The 24180-nt window shown below is 38.7% G+C and overlaps 1 protein-coding gene across 3 annotated transcripts; it reads right to left on the bottom strand.

Annotated features, from left to right (window-relative positions):
* Positions 1 to 54: 54 nt before the first annotated feature.
* On the bottom strand, positions 55 to 24093 carry nfat5b (nuclear factor of activated T cells 5b). 3 transcript variants are annotated; one of them, XM_049717269.1, is made up of 13 exons: positions 23799 to 24093; positions 14231 to 14353; positions 9973 to 10597; positions 9398 to 9584; positions 8534 to 8724; positions 8121 to 8293; positions 6967 to 7101; positions 6847 to 6899; positions 6198 to 6330; positions 5989 to 6057; positions 5744 to 5835; positions 3938 to 5648; positions 55 to 3669 (listed from the first exon to the last, which is right to left on the bottom strand). In XM_049717269.1, the coding sequence occupies exons 2-13, from the start codon at positions 14283 to 14285 to the stop codon at positions 3461 to 3463; spliced, it is 3633 nt and encodes a 1210-aa protein (XP_049573226.1). In that variant the 5' UTR covers positions 14286 to 14353; positions 23799 to 24093; the 3' UTR covers positions 55 to 3460. The 3 variants fall into 3 exon arrangements, with proteins under 3 accessions (XP_049573226.1, XP_049573227.1, XP_049573228.1); XM_049717270.2 differs by lacking the exon at positions 23799 to 24093 and adding an exon at positions 16229 to 20508; XM_049717271.1 differs by lacking the exon at positions 23799 to 24093 and adding an exon at positions 11460 to 11522.
* Between the last annotated feature and the right edge of the window lie 87 nt (positions 24094 to 24180).

Genomic DNA, 24180 nt, shown 5'->3' with positions numbered 1-24180 from the left:
TATTCAATAAAAATGTGTTGAACAAAAATTAAATAAGAATTATCACAATCAATGTATCTTCTCTTGTATATGTTTAATATAGATAGCAGCAGGTTTACAGAAAAATGAATCCCAACAAAGGCTGAACATGTTTTTTAAGTGAATATTTATATGACAGTTGTTCACATGGTTGACACCTAAAAGAAATTTTTACTTTGTATATGCTGGATTATAAAACATGAACTGTAGGTGAGTGTCAATTGTGCTGGGAGAATTTTAAGGCGAAACTGTCAGACACACAACAAATTATTCAGAAGCACTTTTCCCACTATGATTAACAATGAAATGTGATTATCAGACCCCCTCCTCCCCAAAAATTTAAAATGAAATGTGCTGATTTTTCCTGGTCCTGGTACCTCAACGACACGAAGGCATCAAACACATTAGGCAATCAAGCAACGCATCAGAGACAAAGCCCAACAAGCTTAAATAATGGGATGAAAATCAATTTTGGTTTCCATCATAGTTAAAAACTGAGCGGATGCATAGAAAAATATATTCAAAAACGTAACGGATCTACATTTACAGTTTCGCTGCATAGCAGTTTCAGAAATCATGTGCATCCATGTCCACATAAATGCATTGGATACTTCAGTACAAATGGGTGCAATGCATGACAGACATTTCAGAACAAAATTCATCTATCACATCCCTGCTCTAGAGCATTATTAACACATTTAAAGTGTCTTGACTTGGAAAGCAAGCTGGGCGTTATATGAGCAAAATACAGTCTATGACAGGCGCATTTATTTACAGTACGGTATCTAGCAGTGGTGCCTTGCGATGAGTTCAATCGGTTCCGTGACCATGCTCGTAACATAAAACACTCAAATCTCAAGTCTTGCCGTTTCATTTGTGAAACATTATTCACTACTTGCCCATGTGCTGCTTATTGTGACACGTATTGCAAGGCACCACTGCATTTGAAGTTATAGTATTTTGAAGAGGTTTAAGCAAATTGTATAGTCAACCTGGTAAAATAAACATTACAGCTTGTTCTATTGAAAGAAATGTATCAAAGAACTTGAATCCTTTCTCCCACATACAAAAATAGCTGTGCACTCAGTGCATCTTAAGATCAGTGAGATGCTTGCAAACATTCTATACAAAGTATGTACGGAACATCTTATTGGTTCGTGTTAGTCATAATACTGAAAGTCATTCCTATTTTAAAGGATAAGATGGAAATTTTGGTGCCATTTGCCCAAAAATGTGTCACATTACTTTTCCAAAATTCACCAGAGTGTCTATATAGACATAAAAGTGTCATTAGTATTTATTTGGGGAAAAAATAAACACCTTTTTGTGTCTCAGTACAGGTTTCTAATTGAGGATCAGCAGATGTGGGCTCCAAACCACAATAAATTGCCACCGGTCACAGTTCGAAAGATCTAAACCCAACTACGCAAATAAATACATAGGCCAGACTAAGCCAATAATAAAAGACTCACTGGAGAAACAAATTTAACAAACACAACCATAAATATTAAACTCTATAGTTCTTCAGTTTCACAAGTTTAAAGAGAGACAGTTACACGTAGCTATGTATCCGGTGTTCTTCTGGCGTAACATCCCACTAAAAACAGCTTTGCTCAAAGCAACATACCGTCACGCCAATAATCACATTAGTAAAGGTTACATTGTACTATTACGTTGACCATCATCTAACTATCTCGTGTTTGCGGGTGGATAATTACAACTGTGTTGGAACACAGAAATAAAAAATTGCACACAAAAACAAACGGAACTTTTGTTAGGTACGTTAACAGAGACCAGCCCCTGAAACAAACAACAAAAACAACAGCAGGATAAGAAATCAGAAGCGATAAACAGAGAAGAAATGAGTTGCCGTTTGATCACACAAATGGAAAGATATGGGAAATAAAATGAGCAAACGGGCCATAAAACTGGCCCATCATCAAGATTTATACTAAGGGTGTTTAATTAAGAAGAGTGTAAAAGTGACTGGTTAATTATGAACGCAGCCATATCTCGATTATAAGAGGGTGTGTACACTTTTTTTCCTCGATTGTTGATTTTTACTTCCCCTTTCGAATAGATTGAGTTGTAAAATTCATAGGCCTAATTCATGGTGGGGAAAGTTTTGAAATGATTTAACTTGGTTTGATTTTTCCAATACTACAAAAATTTGATTTGTATTATAATTGGGATGTCTAGAGTTTTTATATCTGTTCTATGTAACACATTTTTCCTGCTGTGGCTCAAGTAGGAAGAATTTTCTCCAAATTCTTAGCTCATTACAGCCAAACAAATTAAGACAGTTTTGTCCACTTATTTTCTTTAACTTTTCTCGTAATAAAGACCTAAAAGCATGCAGAACATAAAAGCCTGGAGTGTTAAAAATCACATCTAGAGAAAACGCACAAATTCCCAAAACCAAAGCAAATGATTAAACTTCTGAACTATGATACATAATCCTCGGTTATGCGTACCTGACACAGAGGGAGTGCATCAATGTAACTCCAAAGGACAAATGACACAAAATGAAACTAGTTTACATTCCGATATTTGTACTATAGGTAGACACAGTCTAATACAAACCTTCTGTCTACTACATCATTTGAAACACTTTTGCTTCAAATGTTCCTCATTTATCTCAACTTCAGTGCTACCTTTTGCTAATGTTACATTTTGAGACATGATAGTAGAGTAGTACCACTAACACAGGACTAAAAGAACATTATGTTCATTTTCTTTCTTTTTTTTTACCAATCTTAAAAAACAATTTAATCAAAGTAACACAAGATTATTTTATCTTCAACCATCATTGTAAATCCAGTGGACATTATCATGATTTTTCTCTGGTATTCCAATATGCAAATAAATAAAAGCCCAATTAGAGTGCATTTGCTCGACTTAAGTTTCATCAACCTTCCTGTGACAAAAATGAAATATAAACATGCCAAAACAGAAGGACTGGCAATATTTGGCTACTGTTGAGTACTGCTATACGGTAAAGATACAAATGTGTCAACATTCATATTTGATTTTAAAAAAAAAATAACGCCATTCTCTGCCTTTTTTCTCTCTTTACACTTTCTATGCTCCTTTCAACCACAACCCCACCATATTACATTCATACCACATTGCTCAATCTTTCCTTTTACTTCTACCACGCCATCCTGAAAATATTTAGAAAATTACAACACATACAGCTATCGTCTCCCGTCTATATACAGTAGCTCTATTCCACTCAAATCTAGTTCACTTGGAGTAGTTTTCGAAGAAATGTCTTTTTAAAAATAATTTGGGGCCCCAAATGAGAACAGATCTAATCTTAAATGGGCAGACAACAAGTTGTTATTCATTCCCATTTATAATCATCCATTAATATTTTGTCCCCTCAAACAGTTTTGTTACTGTAATAAGGAAGAAATAAAAGAGAAATCCTCTCTGGAAATCAGTATGAACGGGTTAAGGCGTTGCCCGGTTCCTGGCTGATAGCCAGGTTATTAATCCTCTCCATGCTCTGGGAGGCTTTCAAGCCACTCTGGCTGAACAGCGACTGAATGCGGGCCTCACTCTCTCTTTGGTTTTGACCAGACTGGCTGATGGCTATGATCTGGTCAGACACCGTGTCTCCTGGTGCGCTCATCATCTGACCACATTCTGCAGGAGGAGAGAACACAAAAGGTCCATCAGGATTGTTTACAGACTTGTACTAACAATGGGTACGGGAATTGATGAGAATTTAACGATTCCAATTCCATTATTTATCCGATTCATTATCGATCTTCACTCATTCATAGTTGTATCCGGCTTCTAAAACGGAAGTACTTGATGGAGAAAAATGTTTAAGTTTTTAAAATGGGGGAATGAACCAGACTCCAAGTTTTGGATTATTAACTAGTAGATTAGGTTCAAGCATATTCCTCACCATTGTGAATTCCAAAAATGAATACGTCAGGTTGCTGAGGTTGGTTGGGCTGCCTGATGGTCCCACCGACTGCAGACTGAAACAGAGTCCCCGGCTGCTGAACAGGAGACGAGGTGGTTGTCTGGAGGTTCGCCACACCATTGGGCGAAGCAAACATGGCCGACTGCGCAAGCTCTTGAGACAATCCGCCTTGCAGAGAGGCCATGTTTGGCGGAGGCATGAAGATCCCCACGGACTGCTCTTGCCCATTGTTTGCGGCGTTTCCAAGTTGCATCGGTTGCTGTTCCTGGAATAGCACTTGCTGACGTGCATCATTAGGGTTACCTAAGGCCATGGGCTCTGAGTGCACCTGTTGGGTTACCGTCACCATGCTGGCTTGTGAGAAAAGCAGCGACGGGTTCTGGGGCTCTTGGGAAACTAGACTGCTGCTGCTCATAGGAGGCATCTGCCCCTGATTGCTGAAGAGAATGTTGGATGTCGGGTCTGCGCTAGGCAGGGGGTTGTTACAGAACAGGTGTCCGGCTGGCTGCTGTTGAGCTGAAGACAGCGTGTTTGCAGGTGGATGCTGAGAGATGTTCTGAAACAAACATTGCTGCTGACTTGCCTGAGAGTGGGGCTGAGGCTGGGAAGGCTGCTGTTGCTCCATTGGTGCGCCTTGCTGAATGGGAGAGAGCTGAATCTGAGCCTGAGGCTGAAACACCGCTTGTTGTTCAGGGGCAGGTGTTTGGAGAGCACTGAGAAAGGCCATTTGCTGCTGTTGATTACTACTATTGGTTGTCAGCTGACCTGAAAGAGATGTCTGGGGGAGGAAAAGACTAGGCGTTGAAGGTTGCTGGTCCGGAGAGGGTAGAACTGTCATGGGGTTTTGGAAGAGCACGACCTGCACCGGCTCTGGAGTGTGAGAGGCACCCTGGCTTTGAAACAGCGCTCCCTGGGGATTGTGCGCTTCAGCCAGAGGGCTGGCGTTGTGGAACGCTGGCGGTGAGGGATGTGAGGGTGTCTGCTGCAGGAAGTTGGTCTGAATGGAGAGCATATCGGTGGTCGGCTGAAAGAGAGTTGTTGGTTGTTGCTGTTGCTGCTGCTGCTGAGCCTGTTGGAAAAGTGAGCCCTGGTTTGGCAGAGCACATTGTGAGGATCCCTGTTGCTCCACATTCACACACTGCGATTGGTATATTTGCTGTTGGAGATTCTCCAGCACCTGCTGCTGCTGCTGCAGTTGTTGCTGCTGCTGTTGTTGTTGATGAATTTGATGCTGTTGCTGCTGAAGTTGCTGCTGTTGTTGTTGTTGATGAATTTGCTGCTGTTGCTGCTGAAGTTGCCGGTTTTGGATCTGTTGGTGCTGCAAATGGTGCTGCTGGTTGGTCATTGAGTTATCCGTCTGAAGTGGCACATTACCAAACGCTTCGGGCTTTTGTCTAACCGCCTCATCAAACTGGTTCACTTCGCCAGAAGGGAACATGGGCAGCTGCTGCTGTTGAGCTCCGGGATCACCACAAGGTCGCACCGTAGACCCGGAGCTGCTGACTTGACCCTGCCCAAGACCCACCATGGGCTGGATTGCAGTTAAGGCCTCTGTGTTGGTAAAATCCGGAGCCTGGCTTTTGTCGGGATCACCCAAGGACTGTGGCAATGTGTTGGAAAAGTCTATGTTATTTAGATGACCTGTAGAAATGTCTGGGTTCTGCTGAGCTGGACCAAGGTCAGGTGGCGGCTGGCAGAACCAATGAGAAGTTCAAACACAAATGTAGTTTCTAAGTAGTGCTTTAAAATAAAAAAATATCAGGTGACCAGTTTATAATCAATTACCTTGAACACAGCAGAGGGTTGGAGGTTGTTGGTAACCTCCATTGGAGTGACTTCCTCTTTCTTCACTTGAGGCACCATACGAGGCATCAGAACTGTAACGAGATGTATGAGAATGATTTATTGAAACCATCTGGCTTTCTTCCCTGTATTCGATTATTATATCAATGTATTATATTTAAAGAATAGTATTTTGTTTTAACATTTTTTGATTAACCTTTGAAAATAAAATCTGTACACATATTTACTTTGATCATCAAAGGGACATGTCTTCACTGGAGATGATGTCTCTTTCTTCACAAAAACTTCAGTGTTCTCTGCAAGAAAAGGCACATAGACACATTCACACACATGACTACCAAAGTGTACTGGTAATTCAAAAGAATTCCGATGACCTTTTCAGTTTATGACGTGATATCATCATTGTACTTGAGAAGAAACAGACAAAAAAAACAACCTGAATCTGGATTGTATGTAAAAGGTTGAACATCATGGGATCTGCCAGCAATGGTGACCACATAGATAGCCACACGCACTGGAGAGGTGATGCTTTGGTTCTGGTAAGGTGGAACCTTCACGATCAAATGATTCTTGGGAGAAAAACAAAGAAAGAAAAAACAAATACGTACATGAATAACATAGTTCTATACTATTGTGCAGCCCTAGCAATGACCTCCCTGCCATTTACACTATTAAATAAATTCGAGATACATTTCCTTTCATTCGTTTTAAGCAAAACAAAACATAAATAGTAATGCATAAATGTTCAAGCCATCAAGTCTGTTTGCTTTTTTTCTGGCTTTTTATTATGTGTTAATGTTTGTTAGCTTTAAAACTGATGTTGATCTCACAAGGATTAACTTGTTAAATAAAATACTTTTTGTTCCTTTGGACTGTTTTGTTTACAAGAGTAAAGATCAATGGTGTCAGTGTTGAAACACACCTTAGAGACTGTGTATTTAGGGCACAATACAAAGAGCTCACTGAAACCTTTGAACCATCGGCTACATAAAATGATTACTTCTAAATGACCCAAAGAATCTCAAGTGACTTATTTATGGTTGCCACAAATTACGTGGTTCAAATAAAACAAGATTAAGTCCAACCTGGTGAAACAATTCCATGTCAATTTCTGCCTCCGTCTTCCAAGATGTTTCATCTGAAAAAGATGATGATTATTGAACTGGAAATATTTTGCAATTGGAATAAATTTTCAAATTTCTTACCAGCGACATTTTCTTGAAAAACGACTTTGGCGTCTTTGAGAAAATTCTTGCCAATGATGAAGAGCTCTTCTCCTCCCCTCACTGAGCAACTGTGCAAGGATTTCTTCAGAATCTCCGGAACCCCTGCCGGCTGAGCTGTTGACAAAAAGTACATTACAACACAACATTTGTAAGTATGAAATGCAGTCTGGGTGGCAAGGAACACAGATTTGTTGATAATACTGGCACTCCCAGTCTAAACAATACCTCTTTAGAACTTGTTTATTATGATATTGTTGAGCATAAAGAGGCAAAACAAAATGTAAACTCAAAACTTTAAAATCTTGTTCTTTCTGCATTTATTGTCAAAGTATTTTATTCAGCCAAAACAAGAGGAAATGTGAGTGTTTACTTTGCAAGTCAATTCACATTTTTTTTACGGTGACTCCATTTGTGCTTTAACATTTTAAGTTAAGGGCCACTGAGCTCAGAATAGACAGTTACTCTGGGGCCTTGGAATTTAGAAGTTATAACCTGACAATAAATTCTGAGGTTTACAATCACAATTCCTTTTTATTCATTAAAAAGGCAGCTTGTCAGTCAGGCACAATCCATGTACTATTACAAAATCAAGTCAAATAGAGGTGCCAGTTTACTTTCCTTAAACCTGGTACTACTGTTTGGAAGAGGTTTAAAAAATGTTATACGCAAAAACAACAAAACAAATCAAAACATACAGTATTTCCTTCCTGGGTATTTCCCTTCATATGATTGAGACATACCTCCAAGACTCACATGTACAGTACTTGTCATTCATTCACTGCATTTACCGTATGTGGAAAGATACTGTACTGAATTGCGTGTTGACTCAGTTTAAACGGCATCACACGTCTATTGTTTTGTCCTTCCTTTTATTCCTCTCGTGTCAGTTCTACCAAATTAACTTTCTTGTGGCGGCTTTCCTGTTTATATAGTCCGCCGCACCCTTAAACTGTTTGCACGATTATACATTACATTAGAATGAAAGGAATTTACACAATGTCTTCAAAAACTGTCATAAAAAAAACAAGAACAAATACAGAGCCTTCTGGCTTAAGGCTGCAGTAAAATTTTATACGGCCCTTCTCCAAGTAAAGAAGTAACCCTATCCACAAGAACTGAAAAGCTTCACTTACTGCAAAGGATGGAAGACGACAACGTTTGGAGTGTGAGCACTGAACCGTCTGGACGTGGGATGTTGACCCGAAACACGAGCCTGGCACGCGTGCTCTTCTTTTTTGACCCCGCGACACCAATGCGAGCCTCCACATCGGCATTTCGGAGCTTCAAGATTCCAACGCAGTCCACACTGTACAAAGACTCAGTGTCAGTTTTGGGGAAAAAAAAAAAATGCAGCTTATGAAGGAACTCAAAATTTACCAATAGAAGTGATTGTTAATGAAATTGCAAATAATGTGTTGGCACTCAGATCGAATCAATTCACTGTTTCAGGTTTTATAGTCACGGCTCAACAATAATAAAACCCTTCCGAGTCCTATTTTGTGCACACAAATGCTCAGTGTGCTGACCATTAAGACAAAGTACGTACGCTAAGGTCATATTGGTGCTTGGGTCCAAGGGGACTTCAATGACAGTTGTGCCCCCAATATCCACCTCTTTGCAGGCTGTGGTGTTGCGGCCGGTCACTCTGCAAGCTTGGTAAAATCCGTGGGGCCTCACCCGCTCGGTATCGATTCCGACAAAAACTTGCAAAATGACTGGCTCATTGACACCCTCCAGCTGTAAAGCATATTTAATACAAAAATTAGCAAACAAACGCATGACAATTGAAGTTAACGTCTTGACTGGCTTCATGAAGACAAATGGTATATGTCAATGTTTCCTAAAATGTATTGAGCTTAGATAAATATTTATACATTTCATTCGTAAACTCACTGTTCAAAATCTCAACTCAAACTTACTACTTTCTTAGCCCCGAATGTGCCTTGAGTAAGCATACAAACATTGAAAAGTACAGCGGTGTCTTGAGATACATCTGAAATGAATTTTTCAAGTGACAAGCTGTCATTCGGCCAATGTTTTGCTTTGACTTGCAAGCGATTTTTTCATCTAGTAAACATTTATTCAAAAAGTACAATGTTACCGAGTGTTTTTTTAAATTAAAAAGACATTGAGAATATGGGAAGGAGGCTGGAATGAATTATTGGCTTCAAGTCGGAAAGATGATTTGAGGTGTGAGTTTTCAGCTGCAAGCATGGTCATGGGATTAAAATAAACTTGTAGTATCTCATGGCAACATTGGACTCTATCTGATATCTTCCTTTGGAATATCTGCCAAGTTAAATTTGGTGGCTGATATGTATTATACACGAATGACCTCATGGCTCAAAAGTGGTTCTTTAACAAGGCTGCCTGGTGATGAAAAGAAAAAAAAAAAAAACTCAACACTTACTTTGACGGTAGGGAAGCTCTGCTGAGTGCGGTCCTTGACGGACCCTCTGCTGCCCTCCGTCAGATAGCGAGCCCGGTGCTGAGGCTCAGGCTGAACAAGGATCTTCAGCTCCTTTTGTTCACTCTTAGATGGATATTGCATGGATAGAACTCCTTTTAGGTGAGGCGCGGGAGTTTTTTCTTGTGGACTGCACAAAAGAAGAGACACAAAAAAAAGCTTGACACAGCCACATTTCATCATCTCTGGCCTCTTGTTTTACTTGTAAACGTCAGGCCTAGACTTATTAACTTAAGATCAGCTGATTACGCTTCTGGATAATGGCCATCATTTCCTTTTCTCACCAGAATTTCCTACAGGATCAATAAAGGATCGACCTACTGACTTAAAACAACCAGTGGTGAAAGTGCTCCACAGTTGCCATGGCGCACGAAGCACTGTGGACGGCCTTCATTAAGCAAGTGAATGGTATCTGTTTATTTAATCAGCATTGCTTTTCCTGGGCCTCTGAGAGCCACTGGCTGTAGCACTAAATAACTTTACTGAAGGTGGGGATGAGTTTGGTGGCCTTATCATACCTTCCTTTTTGTCCAGTCTTGCTGTCCGAGCCGAGCTGGGAGAAGACATAGTGTGGCCCTTTGGCGCGGTCCACATCAAAAACATCCATGCTGGCTTCATTGGTAAGCAAAGACTTGGGCCCCGGCCTTTGTCGTGGGGTGCGTTTGCGTGACTTTCGTGGCACCTCCGTGTTGTCATTGTAAGAGTTTGTACTCATGTTACTGAAGTTGGAGAGGGAGTCCTCCATCCAGATGCTGTTGCTGTGCTCTGAATCCAATGAGGCTTCTGCTTGACAGGACATGTGGCTGTCGCTAAGTAGGTCTTGGGGAGGCGGTGAGATGTTCAGTTCGGTGCGACGCTTGGGGGGCATCATGTGCTGATGGGGCTGATCCTCCTGGGATATCACACCTAACCCTCCTCCAACCTCATTGGTGGCCAGGCAATGAGCACTGCCATTGCCGTTGGCACTCCCACCTTCAGCACCAAAGCTCTCTGGTACGGCTCGGCAAGTTCGGATGTCCTCTGGGTCGAGATTGCCTCTGGGAACATGGTCACTGGGTGAAGATTTGCAATGTTTGGTGGAGCTGGAAGAGGTGGGAAAAGCACTGCGGGGGCCATCCATGGTCATAGAGCAGGGCATGCCATCTACAGTGCAAATAATTGGAAAGTTAATATCATTTCATATAATCCTGACATTTCTTTCCATTTCAGAACTTAAAGTTTGTACTATGGTGCCCTGAGATATGAGTGACTTGAGCTACAAGTTTACAAGAAAAAAAGCTAAGCACTGTATGGTGGCAATTAACACCGCAGAGAGGAGTTAAAATGACTCAAAGAAGAGTTAAAGGACACCCTGCAGCAATATGATTGACTATTGCATCCAAGTGGGAGTGCCTAGAACAGTGGTTCTTAATGTTGTTGGAGGTATCAAACTCCATATAACCTTTATACATGTATTCACAGAATTAGGCCCTAGAACTATCAGGAATCATAATGTGGAGAGTATTTGTCAACTGTGGGCATGGGAAGCCCTTTGGGACGTTTCTGAGATTAAAGGCTATATAAAAAAACTTGACTTTAATTCACTTGAAGACAGCAGGTACGAATTAATGGCATTTCTATTCATTTCAATGGGAACATATGATTTGAGGTGAACGACTCCCCATATAAATGCAGGGCTTCAAAAAAAAAAGACTTGCCCAAAGTGGGAATCAACTGTGATATTGACGGATGTCACTGTAGAAAAGAAAAACTAGAGAGGCAGCATTACACAAAAATAAACTATAGTATGAGCCTTGTTTAAATGATGTGGAAATCTTTGAAAAAAAAAATAACTCAGCAAATTAGCACGGGAGAATAATTCATTTTTCGTCACAATATGATGAAGGTGATTCAAAATGAGCAAAATGTGGCATGCCAGTCAATCGAACTTGAATTTAGGATTTGAAAAAATGGTTTTGCCTGGGACTGAATGTAGCCACATAGACAAAATAAACAAGCTTCTGACCTATGAAGCACAGAACTGCAGACCATTTTATATGCAGACCCTCCCTGCTTCAGAGGGAAGTTCCTGTAATAAAAATGAGACAGCGAATGAGCAATAAGGGCTGAAAGTGAACAGAAAAAAAGTCACTCCAGCATGCCTGCACGCTGTAATTTAGAAGAAATTAGTAAAAAATAATGATTAAAAAAAGTCACCCCAGCATGCCTGTAATTTAGGAACAATTAGTTGTGTGAGAAGTAGGTAACAGTGTGGTTAACTTGCAGATAGGGCTGGGCAATTAATTTGAATTAGTAGATCGTTATTTTGATTCTGGCATCCCTCTATCTTAAAAACATTATAATTCAAGAAAATTATTGTGCTCAACAGTTTGTGGAGATGGTCTGTCTGTGTCTGTCTGTCTGTCTGTCTGTCTGCCTGCCTACCTGCCTGCCTGCCTGGCTGCCTGGCTGCCTGTCTGTCTGTCTGTCTGTCTGTCTGTCTGTCTGTCTGTCTGTCTTTTTGCATTCAGTTTTGTGTTGTTTTTTTACATAAATAATATAATACATACATTTTTTTTTTTTTAGAAAATTCTTATTTAATTTGTGGCTACCAGTATTTTTTCAGTTTGTTCTTTCAAGTTTTATGTAAAGTTAAGGTTAGCCCAGTTTGTCCCAAGACTTATGGAAATAAAAACAGAAAAATAGTATTAGGTCAAATAAATACAATAAAGAGTTAAGGGATGGTCACGATTATTCATGATTTCAATAGCAAAAACAATGGTGACTTATTTTTTTCTACAATCGCCCAGCCCCACTTGCAGACGAATAGAAGTAAAGCTCCTGCTGGCATTATGAACTGTGTGAGGTTTTATGGGTTTGCAAACAAAGCAAACTGTTAATAGAAAAAGAGAGTGGGTAGGGGCGCAGAAGAGAATACATCAACATTATTCTCAATCATTGAATAAATATTGTTTCATGAAAGAGACCATCAATTGAACTGGAGTCATCAATGTTTACTGAAATACAGTACTATACAAAAAAAGATAATGTTCAAATTGTATTTAGAATCCCAACATCTATTCATTTTCTACTGTTTATCAGTCAATCTCATGGGACTAGCGCAAAAGTTCACATTTGTGGGGAAAAAGCACAATTTTACTGAACATTAAATACAGTGGTTGAAACAGAAATGCCGTTATTTTGATAAGACAAATTTCTGGTTTGACTAGAACAGGCTGAGCTACAAAGGAATGTGTGTCTATTGTTCTCTTTTCCTTTTATTAGTCTTTCTTGGCAATGCTGCATTAAAAAGCCAGAATCCAAGTCATCTTTTCAAGGGCACTGGGACTTATTGTGTTTTAAAGTAGTGAGTTGCGAGTCATCTGTTTCCTCTAACAAGAGACGACGATCAAGTATTTGCCCTTCTGCTTGTTTGTGTGTCTTTTCTGCTTTGAGTGATTTTGGAGATCCAGTTAGGTGTTTTTAGACTTTGAATAGAGGACTTTGTTATCAGCTTTATTGTATTTCCCTGTAAAAGTGTTGAAGAATGGACTAATGGGTTTTATCAAACTTTGCTAAAATACTGTACATCTTTTTATTACATTGTTAATTATTTTATTTCATGCAGCATGACAAATCTTACATTTTCAAAAGTGATTTCTAATAATAAGCTTTTCTTCAGCACTGTAACCTCAGTGCTAAGTAACCATCAGGCAGCCACAAAAAATCATCAAAACGTTTGAAATCTGAATTTAAAAACCTTTGTCATAGTACTTGTAACCTGTGTGCTGGATCTTCTCTCAAATAAATTCTTAACCTGTTGTATAATTACTTCTGACCACATGTGACATGTTTTTGTGGAACCCATCCATGTATGCATGAATTCCAGAATAATGACAAGAATGTGGGGAGTGCAGCACCATTTTTTCCCCAACCAGACAACCCCTATTGTTTTCTCCGGTCGTAGATGTTTTGAATTTGCGAAACATCATGCAGGAATGTAACATTTCCATTTTTTTTCTCAGGTTGTGTTCAGAACCACTGGGTGATGTTGAGCCATTGGAATTATGAGACAATGATTAGGTAATTTACAATGCGTCAGAGTTGTGTTTGAAAACTGTTTGTCATTTGGTTGATGAAGAGTGAACTATATTCCGTGAAATTGCTGCTATTCATTTCATTCAATTGTCGTCTGGGCCACTTAAGGGCACCATCAGCCTTCTTTGAAAAATCTGATAGCCAAGGAGAGATCAATTTAAAACTGTGAACTTAAGGGAACTATTTAATTAAATTTTCTGACCGATGTAGTTAAATCTAGGAACGCTTGGTTTTTTTTTGTTTAAAAAAAAAAAAAAAAAAAAAAAACGTTAAACCCGCTAATAGTTGGATTTTTTTTTTTTTTAAATGCCAATATTTTCCATTTTAATGAAAATGAATAGTGGTTCCAAATATCAGTTGTCAATTTCATTGACTAGTAATAATTGGTATAGGTATTGGCACAAAAACAAGATTTGTAAAACTACAGAGGATAGGTTAAAAGAAAAAAAAAAAACAGCAAAAAAGCTAATTAGTGAAAACTTCACGGGAGTCAGTATAATATTGTCTATGTGACTGATTTTGAACACAGCCTGAAATTAAAGGATCAAATTTGAAACTTCAACATAATGGAATGCTTAAGTATTGTTTTTACAATGCACTCTGTGATGAAACACCACTAAGATAGTAGTTAAATGTCTTGGGGGATTGGACACAACCTTTCCTGCTAATAGGAGAAAAAAATAAAAACAAAGATCTTACCTGAAGCTAAAGCAGCTGAAGGGGGTCCGGCCTCTCCGCCGCTGGTTTGGCTCATGGTTAATGGGTTCTACTGGATTTCGGAACAAAAGTGCAGCTCTCCGGGAAGGTGGTCGTACACTAATTCTAGGAGATACAAAAGCGGTAAGAAGGCATTTAAACGATGAGCACGATACTAGGAGATACAAAAGCGGTAAGCTGAGCACTTGGACTCAACATAACCAACTACAGAATTCTCTAGTTTGATTAGTTCTACCCAATTTTCCTGGCGACGCATACTTGTGGTTTAGCACACATTGACCTATTTGCAGATTTGTTTTTCAATATTGTTTTGCAATGATTATTTTTGGGTGGGAGGAAGGAGCCAATCCATTTGTCATTTTTATACTTGAATGAATGCTTATACAAGTTTTTCCATGATTTTTTCCACCCGTCATGAATATGTAATGGGTGTTTATTTTTGCTATTTGTGGGCCTCACCAAAAAGCAGGGATCCACTGTATAATTCCATTATTGTGGTACTTAATGCTTCCCTTAAAAACAAAAATTAGCTTTTCCAGCTACATTAGTTTTGGATTCATGACAAGAGGTTATTTATTTTGATGTCCAAATGAAAACATTGTTTTTAGCTTGTAGTTTTGTTAAAAATGAAAACATTACATCTTGTTTTTTAATATTCCAGTATTACCGCATGTGGCCTGACCGACCACGATAACTTAGTGGGGCAGAACAAAAAACAGAATCATAGTGCTGCTCCACATTAGGACACAGTTCTGAGCTCAAGTGAATGTTATCCATTCTAGTTATCATAAGCAAACTTTTCTCAGACAATAAGTCACAGAGCGCTAGGATAATAATGTGTGTGGGGATGTCCACTTGAGTCCAGTGAAATGATATCAACACGTATCAAAATGTCAAAGCAACTGAGGCGCATGAACAAAAACAGATCTTAACACAACATCCAACACTTTTTGCCTTATCCACTCTATGTCTTGGGTCAACACATTTACCAGTAGCCTGATTCATCAGCCAAATATTATGGTATGGACCTAGAGCGGCCGTCAAATTTGCCCGACTCGCTCTCTCTTCGCTGCCAACCGCTAGCTTTAATGACTTGCAGATGAGCCATGCGGCTTGGTGTGTACGTCAAATACTTAAACCTTCCATTGTGAGCTCTCGTTTTATAAAACCCAAACTCGGCACATACTGAAACCAGCCCGGGCTGCATCATTCCCAAAGCTCACTAGTCTCTTAGAGCTCAGAGCAGATGAGTAGGGAATGCTGATTCCCAGAAAGGGGGCTTAATTCTGAACTTCATACCGTATACTCAGGGATTGAATGTGGCCGTGCTACCTAGTCCACATTTCCCATACGTTCATAACTGCCACCTCCGATCCAAAAAGATTCTCCCAGAGTTTGTATCTTTGTTCAAAGCTCAAGTCTTCTCGGGGCTCCCTCGCAGACTGAGCATGCAGAAATGTGCTCCAACCGGGCAGCCCTTCCTGTAAACACATTGCCAACCGCACAGGCAGAAAATATGTACACTTCCCTCTACTCACTGGTCTCGCATCACTGGCTGGACTGTTCAAAGTGTTTCCACAGGCCCTGGATGTTTTGGAAGAGTGAAAACTGCTGAATGTTTGTTTCCTACTACACAGACAGAGTGCAATTCTTCATTTGCACGTGACAAAACACTCGCCCTTTCACGCCAACTGTATAAACAACAACAAAGCGCACCACTTCATGTTAGAACTTTGTAGTAGTGATGTTATGAGCACTATGGAGGACCACTGCTGTCTGTGAGCTTCATCATACTGAACAGATTTACTGAACAGCTCGAGTGGGTAAAATCAAGTATGTGTGTTTTGGATTACACTCCAGTGCCAGTACACAGAATAACCCAAACAAATATTGCTCGTCATTATTTCCTAAGCGTATTTTGTCTCACGCTGTGTCATGGTAAGAGATGCAGGATGGAAAAAAAAAAAAGATAACACTCACCATGTGACTGGCAGTCTTATTCATTGCGTTCACATTCCTGTTGCTTGCTCTTACTAGCCCTGACACGTAGGGCGTGGCACGTATTTTTTTTTTTTTTTTTAGGGGTGATTAAAACCCCTCCTCCACCACCTACCTCTCGCTCTCTCCCGTGACTCATTCACTATGGTTTTGGAACCTTGTCTCTACTTCAACTTGCCCAACAGGTTTGAGTGAATTCCGTGAAACAGAAAGTTTTTTTTTTAAACTAGTGTTATCCTGCCAAATTTTTAAAGTGGTTAGACACAAAGTTTAAATCACTGTGTCAATATATTGGGGCTGGTGTCTGCAGCAAAGCTTGTGCAACAACACTGAAATGTTTACAGCCAAGCCTACATGATGGCTGCCAGGGGCTCCATAGCAACAGATCCACCGCACAAGTTGAATTCACTCTCCTAAGGAAACAAAATTGAATAACCTAAATCGATGGAAAAAAACAGGACTAAGTATCCAAATTTGAAAAAAAAACTTCCCTCAAATTATCTTTGACTAAAAACATAACATCTGTTCAGGATTTATTCGTGTATTCTCGCAAGGATACCTGTGATTCCATATAATCATGTTACACACGATCTTTTTGGGTATTCATATTTTGGAAAAATTGCAGTCTTGTACATATTGATCTTGTTAGATTAGGCCTCATAAATGTGTTTTACTTTTTTTGTGCTGGCATGAAACAACATTAGACATCACATGAAAGGTGAACGCAGTGGCATTCAAACCATTTACAGACACTCAAGTTGGTTAAACAGAAAAATATGCCACCAACCAACATACGCACACGCATACGTCAATCCTACAACCACAGAGTAATGGAACTAATAAAAAGTGGAGTCTTGCATCACCTCAGCCATTGCTGTCTGATTCAGAGGGAAGTGATGCTGAAGAAACAGGAAAGGCACAACAGAATCAAGCGATGATGCAAACTGATCAATTGAGTCAACATTGAGGAGAAATTGTTGTGAAATTTCGTGCTTCCCACCTGGCAAGTAATAGCCTGACTTCAATTTAAATGGCTTATGGCTAATTGCTTGGCTCAAAATTGTCCTCCATGTGCACACACGTAATAGAAAACGAAAGGTCTTGTAGATTTGAGAAGCAGTTTTTCTGGTTCAGTTTAAAAAAGGAAAAAGAAAGAGAAAGTTAAAACAATACAATGGCTGGTAACAATTTAGCTCATAGCAGCATGATCATGTTCAAAATCCTAAGCTAGAAGAGAAGAGTGAGAATTCCAGCCTATAGAAACCTAAATAGTAAGTGAGACATTACCTCAAAACAATCACAGCCTTGAGACAAAAGCAGAGGGATGCCGTTTTCATCTCAAACAGGCACCAGGCCTAGAGGACTTCAAACAAATGGACAAAAATATTCTCCCAGGTGTAACAAAACTGCTGCGCATGAATAAATAAAATCCTAATTAAAATAGTTTTCTTTAAAAACAAATTCCTGCAGTGTCTCCCGTTTCTTGAGACCAAACCGTCACAGCCCTTATGTTGGCCGCCTGAAAATAAATGACACTAGTGTATGAAATACTCACCTGCAGACCACCTACTTGTGACCATTTTGTTGCGACACTGCGAAAGTGCCTTGTTCAACCAAAACAAGTCCAAATTCCCCTATAAAAATACTTACCTAACACATTTCTAATAATGTGGCTGTTTCAGTTCAAATTTTATCATCATTTTCAAAATGTTAAATGGCTTTTATCGATGATCATTTTCCAGCATTGCGATACCTACCATGTTTGCTTGCATGAGTGCCTTCAGGTTTGAAGCTTGTCAAAATATCCACAAACCAGCAGTGTGTAAAACAACAAAGAAAACACATTGCATACATTTCTGGTTCCCTATTGTTATTGCGGTGGCACAATTGGAATTTGCTTTCGTAACACCCCTGTGTGATTCCACCAGTGACCAGTCAGTGTCCTACTCTGCCCTTTTTCATGTCCAACCGCAAAGTTGGCTCTATTTTGAAACCCAAAGCTGGTCGAGGACTCTTTATCAACAACAAATCGATTATCAAGTAAATCAAAAACTGTTATGATAAACGAGTCATCTTTTAGAGACCATGTCTTTCTTAAAATTATCCAAATCCTTAGAATAGGACAAACATCTGCATCTATTTTGGAAAACAATGATCACATGTTTGCCTGTTTTCCTGCATTGTAAATTTGAAATAATGTCCTGTTTCTTAATAAATTAACGGAACAAAGATTATGCACGAATGGGGGAATATGGCTGTAAATAATACTAATAATTATATGTTAAAAATTGCATTATGAATCAAGCTCAAGTTGAATTGAAAGTCAAACTTAAAAAACAAAGATAGTTGAATGTGATTATAAACTAGCAATCTACGTACCGTAATTTCCGGACTATAAGTCGCGCTTTTTTTCATAGTTTGGGTGGGGGGGCGACTTATACTCAGGAGCGACTTATATATGTTTTTTTTCACACATTTTTACTTGATCATTAAGACATCACTTACTTACAAGTATAGTTGACCACTTCCCATGTTATTTTTAGTATAGTTGATCACTTCACATGCTTTTATATCTTTATCTTGAACATATTCAAAACATAAAAAATAGAGAAAACATCAAATAAAGCAATTAACACTTTAAAGCACCATATCCAAGTCCACTGTCTGCTGCATGTACACTTGCTCTATTTTTGCTCCTCTTATATTTATTATTATTATTATTTATTATTATTTGGCCCGTTCTCAGCATTTTGTTTGTGTTTGTCACGTTAGCATACCTATTGTTTAGCCTGTTGTTGCTATTTAATGTATTGGAGTGACACAGATGGTTTTATAAACATGTTATTCATGTAATAGTTGTACTTAATCACTGTATATGTTACGTCAGGCCCGTTCTCAGCTCTTTGTTTGTATTTGTCACATTAGCATACCTATCGTTTAGCCTGTTGTTGCTATTGTTTAGCCTGTTGTTGCTATTTCATGACTGTTTTTGGTGTGGGATTTTGTCGAATAAATTGCCCCTCAAAATGCGACTTATACTCCGGAGCGACTTATATATGGCTTTTTCACTTTTTGGGGCATTTTATGGCTGGTGCGACTTATACTCCGGAGCGACTTATAGTCCGGAAAATACGGTATATTGCTTGTCGAACACTCCCACTAGCTTAACGCTAACATAAAAAGACATTTATACGCTAACGATGAGCATAGATAGGTGTAGCAAAACATAAATGGTGGAAAAATACAAATACTATAACAATACTAACTTGCATAAATTCCTTATCCTCTAAAAAAATTACTTTGTGATATAGTACTGCCTCCTGGTGGCCAAGGTAAGCCACACCAGGTGGAGTAGCACACTGAAGTGGACTGCAGCATTAAAGCATGATGCCCAAAATTCTATTTAATTTCATGTTATGTTGGTAGATAATTTGAAAAGTGAGTGTTTTTTATCATAACATTTTGAATCCCTGTCCATCTTTTGTGACACGAGTCATGGAACTTTTCTTTGTAGAAAGTAGGACAGTGCACATCCTCCTCCCTTCTCTTTTCAAAACCGAATTATTTTGATGATGGTTATCGCCTTACAAGTCAACAATAGTACTAAGCAACACTACTTTCAAGTGCTACAAGTTTTACAGCTTTGCCCAAAAGGCTTAGGTCACATCTCGCTTTGCTACCAGTTCACATGGGAAAAAAATGAAAGATGGGGGGCGATAAAAAGGGGGTATTAAAATATGGCGACTATCTAGATTACCGTAAGGTATCCATAATGTTTGCACATAATGAACCACCTCAAAATACAATTAAATATGGGTCTCATCTCCCGAGAGGCGTTGTAAATCAACATTAATCTGCTTAAGTGGTGTTCAACTAAAAGAATAAACCCAAGGGCAGATATTCAATGTCTGTGACATTGAAATTTTACAGAACTATGAATATTCTGAGTTCATGTTACACATCTGGTGATACAAACAGAGGGGTCTTGTTGCCGAAAACAAACATTTATCTTATTCAAGATTATTCTTTGAAAAGGAACCGTTGGAAAGCAAAATTAATATCAAATATGCGTACAAATGGTGTCGAAGTGTAAAATCAATCAATAAATAAGAACTATCCTTTGGCTTCAGCATCACACCAGATAATTATCTATTTTTTCTGTAGTTTAATAAGTACAAGTTGGTGCTAAGGAAGGACAATACAGATGGAAAATTAAATATTAAATCATTTATAGGAAGGAAAAATCTGATTTGAATTAATTCTTTTTTATTTTTACATAAAAATAAAATAAAAAGCAAATAACATTATTTTATATAGTTTATATAGTTTTTATCAACTATTGTAATCTTTGGGTATCAAATGTTTCTATTGGCCTCAACAATATTGGACAGAAACTTGTGCACATTTAAAATGTCCATGTTAGTCAAGTACGGGCTTGTTACAAAATCCGTAAAACACGACTAATTTGAACTTTGGAGGAGTTGACACGCATCCAACTGATAAACATTGAGGGGCAGTTTCTCCAAAACAACATTTTACATCAAAACTAAAAATGTTCAAAGGAAAATAATATAATTATTTGCCCAAACAAGCAGGCTTTATTTCTCACAAACATCAAGCAGCTGGTGGGCTGGAGAAAATGTGCAACACTTAAGGCACAATCTCTGACCACCAGCACAAATTGGAGTCTGGTGACCTAATTTACTTGGCATAAAACAATTTCATAAAATTTGACTCACTTCTACAGTGCAACTGGAAATATAGCTCTTAAAAAATATTCCATAATGGCATGGGAAACTTTGATTCAAGTGTTGTTTTTTAATAATGGTTGTTTTTCTTTCAAAACATTGGTTGATTTTGGCATACTGATCAAGGGAAATTTGTCTTTTTTCTGGGGGAAAAAAATTATCAAGTTCTTTTTTCTCATTTAAAAGATTAATTCACAAATTTTATTTGATCATTTTTCTAATCGTCCCTTTTCGTGGGAGCCTTTTTGACTGTTTAGCGCTTGTTTGGCAAAAGTTCAATATGTTGACATGAGACCTGCTTCCGCATTCATCCATAAAACGTTGCTGCCTCTGACTGACATCTGTGCTTAGGTGAACTGAATTTTTTTCAGAATGAAATGTACATAGCTGACAATTCCAGCTGGTGACAAAATGCACATGACTACACTGTGACTAACCATTCTTTGTCTCAATTAAAAATATACTATTTATTTTAATAAATAAAACACACATACACTGCAAATGCATTGTTTTGACGAAATTGAAATGACTTTCAGACTTCGATTATGCTACCACGTCATTTGCAAAAATACTATTTCATGTAATTGCGTCACCAAGGATTTGGAGGTGGAACTTTGGTCATCTTTCCGCCTTACGCCATAGAGGGATCAAGTTTATTCTCAGTTTATAACAGCAATGGTTGCGCAGCACAAGAGGAAACAACATAGATCCATCCAGTCATCCTTGGTGACTGTTCGTGTCTTGACATCATATATAAATAGAGGTCATTGTTCGATGAAAAATTTGTGCATAACTCGAATTGGTTGTAAAAAGGGGTTCGGGTTCAAATTTGTGTGTAACCCGGATTGTTTGTAAAAAGGGGCATTGCTAACTCAGTTGTTTTTTTTTTGCAAATTAATTTTATGCACGTGGAATAAGAATTAAGAAGATTATTGACTAATCCATTTTTGGCCTCATACCACCCTCTGCTATACTATACTGAAAGTGACGTTCAAACTGGGCAATTACTTTAAATGTAATCTGGATTTTGACTTTTCACAACCATAAAAACTAGGACAAGACCAATTAATCAAAAAAAAAACCTAGCCGCTTTTTAGAGATGATTTTTTTTCTGTCGCGTCACTCTAACAGAATTCGTGGTGGATTAGCTGTGTTGGACCTTCAAAGTTTCATTTATATAGTGCACATTGTCCAAACATGTCCACAACAGGTTAAACCAGTCACATATTGAAACACACCGCAGAAACAAAGTCACGAGTGTGCAGTAAATACCAGAGCAGGTGATATTATGACCTGAATAAGATTTGTCTTCTTACGAGGGTTTGTCTAAAGTCAATGATTCATTCATCAATGAGATTCAAAAGAAGTTATTGATGGTGAACGATCCCCAGTACATTCTTTAACTTTCACATGTTTAGATGATCACACATTGCATGAATGAACACCACAGTGTTGTGCATGAATGTTTCTTAATTAAATTAAATTCAGAGTGCTTTTCAGATTGATGTCAGAAATAGAGAATCATTGTATCTGGCGATTTACCCCAATTTATCCCTATATCAGATAATCAAAACTTTTCTAGGAAATCAAGTATTTCAAAGCACATGCCTGTCAGTTTGCTTAGCACAGCAGAGTCAATATTAAGATAGCAATTTAAGCCAGGGTTTACACGCGCACTGCGCAGCCAGTCCCTTTAATGATTGACCAGCCTTTGGTTGGGTGTCAATATAAGAAAACTGTTTAGAGATAGTTACTTTTGCAATCGAGAAATTCACAGAAAGCTGTGATGCGTTAACGCTTACAGTGGCAGATGTTTTACGTCCATTAAGTTGACGCAATGTTGTAGCAAGGCTCCAGACTAACTTTTTTTTTTTTTTTTTTATTAGGAGCACAATGGCCCCTAAATCGAAAATTTTAGAGTTGCACATTAAGTTGACTTGCAAAGTAAATATTGACTCCACTCATTTTAACCACATTACTGACAAATGTGTATGTTTTTCAGCAACAATAAATATTCAAGAATGGTAGTTAAAAACAAACAAAAAAGAACATCACATTTACTGGTCACACATGCACAAGTAGATGTATTTTTCATCTACTTTACACTAGAAGTGCTTGATTTCAACATATTGAAAAAAATAATAATACTAAGACTAAAAAAAATCTAAAACAAAGCATTCCCATGAATAAATACATGAATATATAAATATCAGAATTAACTCATTCCATTTTTAAAATATTATTGCAGTACTGTTTGTCCTGTATACCATTCAAAATTTGCAAATAAGAATATTAGGCCTAATCAAATTGTAGTATAAGGACCCAGTTTAAGTGCAACTTAGACACATCCGCTATCTAGTGGTGATAAACGATGTTACAACCTAAAATTAGTCAACACTTGCAGATTCAGATATTCACAGATTATTATTTTTATTTTTTATTTTTTTTTGAAAAATAACCAAGGGGTCACTCCAAGTGTGGTCGCAGCCATGAGCAGCAAGCTGCCCATCAGTGAACTCGATTTTATACATGGCGCTTTAGCAAATGTCAATTAGTGCAACTCAATATTACATTTGCGATTTAATATAGATCTCTTTACGACAGCTGGGAATTCTGCAAACTTACCTGAGGGCTTGTTTGGGCCCGCATACCGAGCACATGCTGATGTTTACAGGTCAACCAGTGTCCAAACTCCATTGCTTTTCACTCAAATAACCCTAAACTGGTCTGACCGGTGTGAAGTGGACTTTACACTACAGGTGTCAACTCAAAAACTCAACATTAGGCGTCACGAGTGCTGTTACCTTGAGAGAAAAGGGATCCGGGTAAATTGAGATCGAGCTCCTCGCTGAAAAGCGCGACAAAGTCAGAGGGCATCGCAATCCCTCAAGAGGGCGGAAGCCGGGCACTGTTGGGCAAAAGCGTGACCTCACCGCTCCTCTCTCCGCTGATCGAAGGTGTGAGGGATAAAGTGAGAGGAGAGTGGGGTAAAGTGTCCAAACTTGTCCTCGTTGCCAAATGTGTCCTTTATTTGTGCGTCGGTCTGGTCTCACTTGGGTTCGCACACCCTCACCGTCTCCGTCGCCCTCGTCTCCGCCCCTCAGTCCGCCCACTCGAGCCCGTGCAAGTGCCACCGGGAGCCACGCCCACCCAGGTGACGCAATAAGTCACATAAACATCAGACGT

The sequence above is a fragment of the Syngnathus scovelli genome, chromosome 4 (assembly GCF_024217435.2).
Source record: "Syngnathus scovelli strain Florida chromosome 4, RoL_Ssco_1.2, whole genome shotgun sequence".
Classification (NCBI taxonomy): domain Eukaryota; kingdom Metazoa; phylum Chordata; class Actinopteri; order Syngnathiformes; family Syngnathidae; genus Syngnathus; species Syngnathus scovelli.
This window is presented reverse-complemented; position numbering and strand designations above follow the sequence as displayed.